Here is a 9,735-nt window from a genome sequence, read left to right as displayed (position 1 = left end):
TTCTGTTCCAGCCAAATAATTGTTTTTGCTCTTTTTTTAAATACTATCTAGTTTTACGGTATCAATCATATTTCTTAATCCGACCATTGAATTAGGCAGAAAGTTTACGAGAAGTCTCCTGATATATTGTTATATTTTAGGTTAAAATTTTAGAGCAATCGGAGTAAAAAGGCCTTGCGAGACTACAAATGACATTTTTTAAATTTTGTTCAAACTCGTAAGTTTGTTTAAAAATGTTATTTTTTGTGTTCTTTTTTTCATTGAATTTTTTCCAATTTAATAATTCAATAATATATTAATTGAGAATTAAGTTTCATAATTTGTTTTGATTTACTAAATTTGAGGATTCTTATGATTTCATAACGCGAGTTAAGGATTTGAAAAGCTAACTCACATTAACCTGAGTCGATGCAATATGTTATTGTCTTAGTATTTTTTTTAGAAAATATGTCATCTTGAACTTTCTTTAGTCAAAATATATTTTTACCAATCGTCCAAGTTGTTTTTAGACTCATCGAGTCGATCGGGTAATATCGGTTCAACTCCCACTTTTTTACTTGTGTTTGAAATTTGAATTGAATAATTTCAAGTTATTTTAGCTTTAGATTGAAATTATATTTGTTAAATTAATATTTTTAATTATATATATATAAAAAAAAATTAAGATTCATAATTTATTTTAATTTGCTTTATATGAGATTATTATGATCTCATGACCTGGATCACGGATTTTGAAGGTTAACCTAAGTTGATCTAATATGTTGTTGTTTCAATATTTTTTTTAAAACAATATGTTATCTTGAACTTTTTTTTATTCCAACTATATTTTTACTTGTCTTATAAGTTTTTTTTGGACTCATTGAGTCGATCAAGTCATATTAGTTCAACTCCCATTTTTTTACTTGTGTTTGAAATTTGAATTATATAATTTTAAATTATTTTATCTTTAAATTTAAATTTAAATTATATTTTTTAAAATTAATTAATTCATTATATATATAAACAGCACACCAAAACGCTACATTACCAAAATATACCCTTCTAATTGAAAAAACATAACCTACCTTGCAGTATAGAAAGTAATAAGAGCGACGACGTTCTTCAACGCGTGCGGGGATTGTGCCCTGATTCAACAGCACTCCCAAAAAAGATATTATAGAAATGTCAAAAGGTCAAAACCGGAAGACAGGAAAAGGAAAGAAAAATGGAGAGCGGGAAAAGGAGCCGTTGATAATCAAAGCACGAAAATTTGGCGCCAAAATCAATTTCACTCGGTTTTATCTGCCCGTAATAATTCCGGGCAGCCGCCCTTTCTCCTCGCTTTATTTTGGGCTAGTCAAATGAAGTATATAAAATCACTCCTTTTCTCTTTCTTAGTATTAATTTTCCCTGAAAAATCTCTTTTTCCCTCTTTCTTTCAAAGCCAATTTTCTCTTCATTTCTCTCTCTCTCTAAAAAAAAAAAAATAGTAGTATCCAAAGACCCTTTTCTCTTATTCCTCTTCTACTTACCATCTCTCCCTTTGTTGGTTTTGGTTCTAATCAGACATGGGTTTTTCAAAGAAGACACAGGTGGATTCAGGTTTGGACTCTGAAGGGAAGAAATGGGTGATCGCCGGAATAGCAATAAGGACTTCACTGAAGCCGGTAAACACGAAATCAAGAGTAAAAGATTGCGATGGTGACGAAGAGGAGGAGTTTTCTACTACGCCAACAGCCAAAGAGGCGAGAATACCGGAGAGGTTGCCATGCCCGCCTGCTCCAAGGAAGCGGCGGCCGTCTTCAAGGTGTAACTACAGTGGTGTTAGGGAGTTCTTTACTCCTCCTGATTTGGAAACAGTGTTTAAATGCTATGTTGAGAAAGCAAATTGAGGGGTCGACTTCAAGAATTAGGGATTTTTTTAGTGTTATGCTCTATTCTAATGGGTTTGTTTTTTTGGTGTATTAGTTTCTCTTATTTTCCTTGTACTTGGGTAGTGATTAGGAGTTGAAGATGTACAAAAGTTATGGTATTTATGAAATGGTTAGTTCCCTTTTATTTTCTTTTTTTTATTAGTTATTATTGATTTTTCGTTAGTGGCAAGTTTGGTGTCTCTTTTTCTAAGCTAGTTGATTTAGGAACTATTTTTATGTTCAAGAGTGCTTGTACTGGAACCGGAATGGATTGCAATTGCTGTTCTAAGTATTTATTTGAGACTTGAAGTTTTGCTCTGCTGTAATGGTGGTTTTGTTGTGAAAGCACGTTTGAAGATTTCAGGCACAGGATGTTCGATTTTTTGTACTTGGTAAATTCAGTCGTATTTAGTAAAAAGACAGCACTTCCATGTTTGCTCTGCCCATGTTCTGCTTTGCTAATCAACCCTTCACTAATCTCTCTAATTGTCTAAATAATTAGCTTTGTACTGTGCTCTACCTTCATTCACCTCCAATGCTGCCTTGCAAGTAGTGGCAACTACTCTCTCTCTCTCTCTCTCCAGGCAAATGCACACGTGTATATTTCAGATAAGCTACCATGCCTTGAGAGAATTTCAAAGTACTTCAGCTGTGAAGCCAAAAGCTGCCCAAGAAATGTATAAAAGAAAGAAAATCTTTTTCATGGCTGAGATGCTGCACGGATGCTTCGCTCAATTCATTTGACTATGACCCCATGAGCGTAGAGCCTCAAGTACCTCTTTACGCTCTGCCAATCCCTTCCTTAATCTTCCTATATACTACCCCACACCTATGTGACCCATCCTACCTCGAAGCCAAGTTCCTCTCTGAATATAAAATGACAAAGGCATATAATGTGGTGATAGGTTAGAATCCTATGTGGGGCTGATGGGTTCTTTGTTTGATTCCACTTCGAAGCACTTGATGACAAGGACATTTTGTACAACTTTGGTGTTTTATATGGTAAATTAGTGTGTTTGCGGATAAGATTGCAGGCATGTTTATCATTTACAGGACAGCCAATTCTTAATGGAGTAGATAAAGAAATACTGTAGTGCCGCATGATCATCAAGGGATTTGCTTAAAAGGTGACGAGGGGGGGTTTACCTAATTCAACGCTATGGCAAATGTTTGGATATTATAACAAGCCAAAGTTTCTGGGGATTAGGATACTTTATGAAAGCACACAGTAAAGCCTGTACTAAAAATTAAGATCTAACTTTGACTGGTTTAGTTCTTATCTGTTTTACCCCCTATAATGGTGCTGTTGATGCTATAATACAATGTGATGGGCTGTTTTCATTGCTTGTTTTTATATTTATTTCGAGCTCTTCCATTGTTGCCGTCGAGGAAGCAATGGATACAGCAAGCCGAATTTCATGTGCCACCAATATTTCTGCTGATTCTTCAGAGAATCTCGTGTATTTGGGTCTATGATATCAAGGAAAGATTGGGATTTTATTTAGTGCATCCATATTCGACTATATATAATGATCATATCTCATTCATATTTATCAAAAATTAGTTGCAAATACTTGGTAATTAATCAAATTAATCACATATATAGCCATGCATGGTGATTAATTAATAAGCTAAAACAAACTCTCTTTTATTGTAAACCTGCACGAGGAACACACTCACGATTGAACAGGAGATCAAGCATTCAATGAGCTTTAAGACATGTTTTGATCAGTAACCTGCATGCTAGATATATCGAATGGTTACAGGCCACTTTTTAATGAGCTTGATAGATGGGGTTGTTTGTGGGGACCAGAATGAGATCGTCAAATCGACAGACAATATGAAAGCTACATGTTAATTATAATACCTCTCATTCCATTTATATAAACATGGATTCAAACAAATGAATATATTATCCATTTTTAGATTAAGAATTACTCAATTAATGATAGAATATTGCTGATTAAACTAGTCATTCAAAGTTTGCATTTGTTTTCTAGCATGGTTTAAATCAATTAATAGCATTAATTACCTGCTATAATATATTTATCTTGCACATAACAATCATATATATATATATATATATATATATATATATATATATATATATTAATTAAGTATTGATCCTCAATTTCTTAATTATTTGGGGACTGTAAAAAAACCATAAAATATAGCTAGCCTCTTTACCAGCAATTGCACTGAAAATATAACTTGACCAAGTCCTTAATCGTCAAGATTACTTGATCCATGATCATGCAAAGGTGTCATAATTGGCTACACTAATCTTGTATATTCGGTAGATGTAATAGAATATCACTTAGTCATATGACCTACCATGCAAAATGGAGTTGCATCAATTTTAATAACTCAATTATCTATAAATAAGTAAACTTTTAGTAATTTAATTACTAGATAGGTGGCTCAAGAATTTTTTGTAATGTTAAAAGGTGATGTTGAAGCATTGTCAATGAATTTTAAAGAATAAAGAAAAATCCACAACTTTAAATCATAAAAAAATAACGATTGTCAATCCCTAAAAATTCAAACATTAAAGGATGAAATAAAAATAAATAGTAAATAAAAAGAAGTCTAAAAAAAAAAAAGAACTAGCAAACAAGGGTGAGATCGCCAAAACTCGCGAATGAGATACTATAGGAGGGAAACATGAAAAAGATGAAGCTTAATTTAAAAAAATAAATAAATATTGAAGGATAAAACTAAAAAAAAATAAAAAAAATGACCTTAAAAAATACATGGGCCACACGGCCAAACCTGCTACCAAGATCATGATATAGGGATAACATAATTTAAAGAAAATAGAAGAAAATAATGAAGTTTGTATTTCAAAATGAACAACTTCAAAGAATGTAACCCGGGGCAAACTCAGTCAAAATCGGATTAAAACTCATTGACTATTTTGCTTTATATTTTTCAAAATAATGTCATTTTTTTTTTATAAAATAAAAATATTTGGTTGAATTGGGTTCACTTAGGTCAACCCATCTGTCTCGTAATCTGGTACTTATTCTAGATCGACTCCTTGGTCGGATCTAAAAACTATGGGAAACACCATAAAGACCAGCTCCTAATAAATCAAATGTCGAATAATAAAATAAAATAAAAATTATACAAAAAAATTAAAAAAAAAAGAATAATTAAAAGAATAACGACCTAATTTGAAAAAACAAATGAGAGGGCAACCTAAGATTTTGAATTAAAGGGAAAAATTAAAAAAAAAAATTAACAAATGAATCCAAAACAAAAAATAAAAATCAAGAGAATGAGGATCAAATTTGAAAAAACAAAAATCAAGATTATGGATCCAAGGATGAAATTGAGAAAAAAAATTGATAACATGGCTAAAAATCAAAATTATAAATCAAAACATTGAGGGCTAAATCTTAAATATCATCAAACTTTAAATTAAAAGACAAAATTGGAAAGAAAAATCAAATTCATAAAAGAATCCAAAACAAAAATGAAAATCAAGAGAATGAGGATCAAATTTGAAAAAAAATCAAGATTATGGATCCAATGATGAAATTGAAAATAAATTAAATTTTGATAAAATAGCTAAGAATCAAAATAAAAAAATCAAAACATTGAGGGTCGAACCTGAAATATCATAAAATAAGAGGACAAACCTTATTTTTTTTAATGGCCAACACAAAATTCAAGGAGGAGAAGAGAGAGAAGAAAAAAAAAAAGGAAGGGATGACTGGCGACAAACCATCACTATAACCACCACCACATGCCACCTCATGTGGAAACTGCATAGTTCCAACGCCATAATGGAAGCTAGCGTTCCTTCACCGAACAACAACTCACATGCCACTTGAAGAGCGCAGAGCTGCCCCACACACAGGCCAATAAATGTTTTTTTTAAAAAGACTGGATTGCCTCTAACTCAATTTAATAATAACAAAAAAACATAGGAAATGAAAGAAACACTCCTCTAGACACAAAAGCTTAGAAAATTTAATTCTAGGGACAATTTAGTCAATCTAGATTTTAAAATAAAGTAAAAAATTAAAAATATCCCTTAGTGCTAATTAAATGAAAATAGTTTTTAAAGAAAATTTAATAATTTTAATAACTTAATGGACCTGTGGTGGAGTTGATTTAAAATTAACATATATTAACACAAGGAAATGTGGTAACCTCTAAAGAATGTATTTAAACTAACATGTCACTTAGCTCTTGTATCATCAAAAAGTTTGGAAATAAATTAATGGACCTATGGTGAAGTTGATTTAAAATTAATAACTTTTTTAGTTCTTATTATCTCACCATGTTAATAATAAATATATATGCAATATACATATATAATATAAGCTTTCAATTGTTTTAATTAAAGAAAATAACATATATATATATATATATATATATATATATATATATATATATAAAGGTGTTTTGATTCAAAGTTTTCGTTAAAAGCTTTTATCTTACACAAAAGAAAATCTATTTTACATTATTATTTTTTAACATACGTTATATTATCGATTAATATTTAAGGGTCTTGTATATATGGCTAGTTCGTATATCAATTCATTGACAAGTGCATTTAATTTATTTTTGTTTTTATTTAGATTTAAAATTAGATAATTAATATTCTTAGTTACCATTAGATAATTAATAGCAGCTATACTATATTATGGGTAAAATTATTTTTTTTAATATAAAAACTATTATGGGATTATTAATATTTTTTTAATAAAAAGTACCGTATTAATCACCCTACCAGGTCTAAAGGTTCCAAAACAAGTCGTCACTGTTCAGCCAATTCTCGGGACAGCCTTGTTGTGCGCAACTCGTATCTGCTCCAAAGAGCAGCAGCAGCAGCAGCAGCACTACTTTTGACATCAGGAGGAACTTCAGGACCCTGGGCTTTTCCCAGCTCGTTGTCATCTACAGAAAGATTATCGGACTGATATATGTCCTCACTCAAATAAGACTTCCTGACAGAGATCGGCAGATTTTGTGGATCACCACCGTCGTGATCCTGAACTTCAGGGGATCCCTCCTTTCTGACTTCCATCTTATTTTTAGGGATTGAGGCACGATAATTCAGATGCCTTTCTTTAGCATCTCTCTCCTAATCTCCATCTTGGTGACTTCATCTCTTTGAGCAGCGAGACTATCTTCATCATTCCTATTTACTTTGACATTGGACTCAATCTGCTCAGAGGTGGCAGGTCCCAATGCCTGATCTGTTTCCTTTTCAGACTCAGAGACGAAGGCATAGTCATCAGCATTCTTGTCCTCTATCTCCCCTGACGCCGCAGTGGTGTCTCCCGGCAGATCAACAGACACTTTGACTCTTTCTTTCCACTCAGGTGCATCCCCAGGTTAGTACGTAAGAATTGATTTGATATCAATCTATCACCTCATACAGAGATAACTCACTAACCCTTAAAAATAAATTATGAGATTATTTTTTATATCGATGTATCACCTGATACAAAGATAACTCTTACTGATTTTTTTTTTTAAGTTAATCCGAGTTAATATAACAATTTATGTATCAAGTTATAAGATTATAATAGTATTATAAAAAATAAATCAAAATAAATTATAAAATTTAATTTTCAATAAACTCAATGTTGACATATAAAATTAAAAAATTATATTTAAAAAATAAACAAAAAATATAACACTTATCAACCTAAGTTAACTTGTAATCTCACGATCTAGGTAATGAGACTGAAATAACCCAACATAAAACAAATTAAAATAAATTATGAAGTCCAATTTTCAATCAATCTAGATAAAAATAATTTCATAAAAACAGACAGAAATAAATCACAAAACTTAATTCTCAATTAATCAAATATTTAAGGATTAAATTGAGAAAAAAAAAGTCAATTAGAAAAAGAAAAAGAAAAACTCATGTCAACTATATTAACCTATTAAACTAACGGTTTGGATCATGATTTTAGGATAATCTTATAAAAAATAAATTAAAAACAATTATAAAGCTCAATCATAATAAATCTAATGTTAAAGAGAAAAATTGAAATGAAAAAAAAAAATAAAAAAATATAATTCTAATAAATGGTGTTATGTGAAGAGAGGGAAATAAACCTCTCTCATCCTTTAGTTTTTTTTTTTTGTTAATTAGTCAAATGCTTGTATTTATTATAGATTGGACTTAAATTTTTTTTTGTTGACTGAAAAGAAAAATGTAGGCATCAGTAATGCCTTTTACACCATAAGGAAATTTTTAATTACAAATCAAAAAGATAATGCTAACAAATGTTAAAAAAAGAAAAGAGTTTATGATACTAACTAAAGATGAATATTAAAATATTTGATTACAATCATGCAAGGAGCTTTTCAAAATTTATTTATTTAATTGCATAACAATAATATTGTGTCTTGTAAGAAAAGTAATTATTTCAACTCTATTGACAAAAAAAAAAAAAAAAGCATTTCTAGCATGATTCCTTCAGCTTTTCATATTAACATAGGTTTTTCCAATTAATTTTTTTTCATGGATTATTAATTTGATACGAATCATAAGAAATTAGAATCAACAAAAACAAAATCTAGATAATCTGAAAAAAGGATAAAAAAAAGAAGTTTCCATTTAGTTAAAACCTAGTTATCTAACTAATGCTCTTATTTTTTGTATTTAACTTCACCAAAGTAACTTTTTTTTTTTAAATAACAGCTTATTAAAACATAAAAACGAGTTTCATTATATATATATATATATATATATATATATATATATTTGACACGAATATATTAAAAAAATAAAAGAATGATATATCTCTTGCATACTAAAGTAGAAAACTTTTCAGAATCTTTTTTTTAAACTAATTATAGGATTATAAAAACAAATTCACAAAAAAATGAATAAAATCATAGAGAAAAATGTATTTTTTTTTTAAAAAAAAAACTTTCTTTTGAGATTCATGTAACATTCTCTCCTTTGTTTTTATTTTTTAAAACATCTATACAAAGTTTTAGTGCACAGTGGATTGCATAGTAAATTTTACACACCCTATATATTCCCATTTAATTCTAATTTTGATATGTGTGCTAATATATTTTATACTCTTGAATTTCTAACCCAAAGCAAAATATAATTAACAAAATATATTAAAAAATGGTGCTTGTAACACCTCACAAAGCATTATTCATTTTAATAATGCACCGCGTTTTTTCTTAATTTATATATTTTTTAAAAAATTTAATTTAATTTCTCAATACTTGACTTATTTGGAATTAAACTTCATAATTTTAATAGTTATTTGATTTTAACCCCGCGTGTGTGTTGGAGGGTATTATAGTTTTATGACTATAGTTGCACATTTGATGGATTAACTCAAGTTAACTCGAATCGATCCAATATATTATCTTTTATTTTTTTTATTTATTTATTTTGGTATGTTATCAAGAAATAACTTTTGTAACAAAAATTATTTCTAAATTAAGGAAAAAACAGTTAAGATTACTAATTCAATTTATTTATATATGTATTCTAAATAGTATAATTGAATCAATTATGTGGTTTAATATTATATTCCAAACTTAAAAATTATAATGTATTATAAACTAAATTTAAATTTATTTATAAATTTAATTTAATTCAACATATAACTTGATTTCAAAACGAATGCTCAAGTGTTGTTGTGTGGATTAAAACAAGTAAAAAATAAAAAAATTAACTTGTGCATGGAGAAAGTCAGGTGATGTCATAGCATTGATCTTTCACATGATTCACGTAATGAAAACAATATTAAATTAAAATAAGTAATTTTGTTTTACGACTAAAAACAGTTTAATTCATGTAATGCTTTGATTTTTTTTTTGGTACTTATGTTGTTTTATG

General features: G+C 29.1%; 1 protein-coding gene across 1 annotated transcript; it reads left to right on the top strand.

The window, feature by feature from the left end:
- Window positions 1-1,374: 1,374 nt before the first annotated feature.
- Window positions 1,375-2,037, top strand: LOC133671677 (cyclin-dependent protein kinase inhibitor SMR6). Its single transcript, XM_062092500.1, has one exon. The coding sequence runs from the start codon at window positions 1,548-1,550 to the stop codon at window positions 1,869-1,871; it is 324 nt and encodes a 107-aa protein (XP_061948484.1). The 5' UTR covers window positions 1,375-1,547; the 3' UTR covers window positions 1,872-2,037.
- Window positions 2,038-9,735: the final 7,698 nt, after the last annotated feature.

Source organism: Populus nigra, chromosome 13 (genome assembly GCF_951802175.1).
Source record: "Populus nigra chromosome 13, ddPopNigr1.1, whole genome shotgun sequence".
Taxonomy (NCBI): Eukaryota; Viridiplantae; Streptophyta; class Magnoliopsida; order Malpighiales; family Salicaceae; genus Populus; species Populus nigra.
This window is presented reverse-complemented; position numbering and strand designations above follow the sequence as displayed.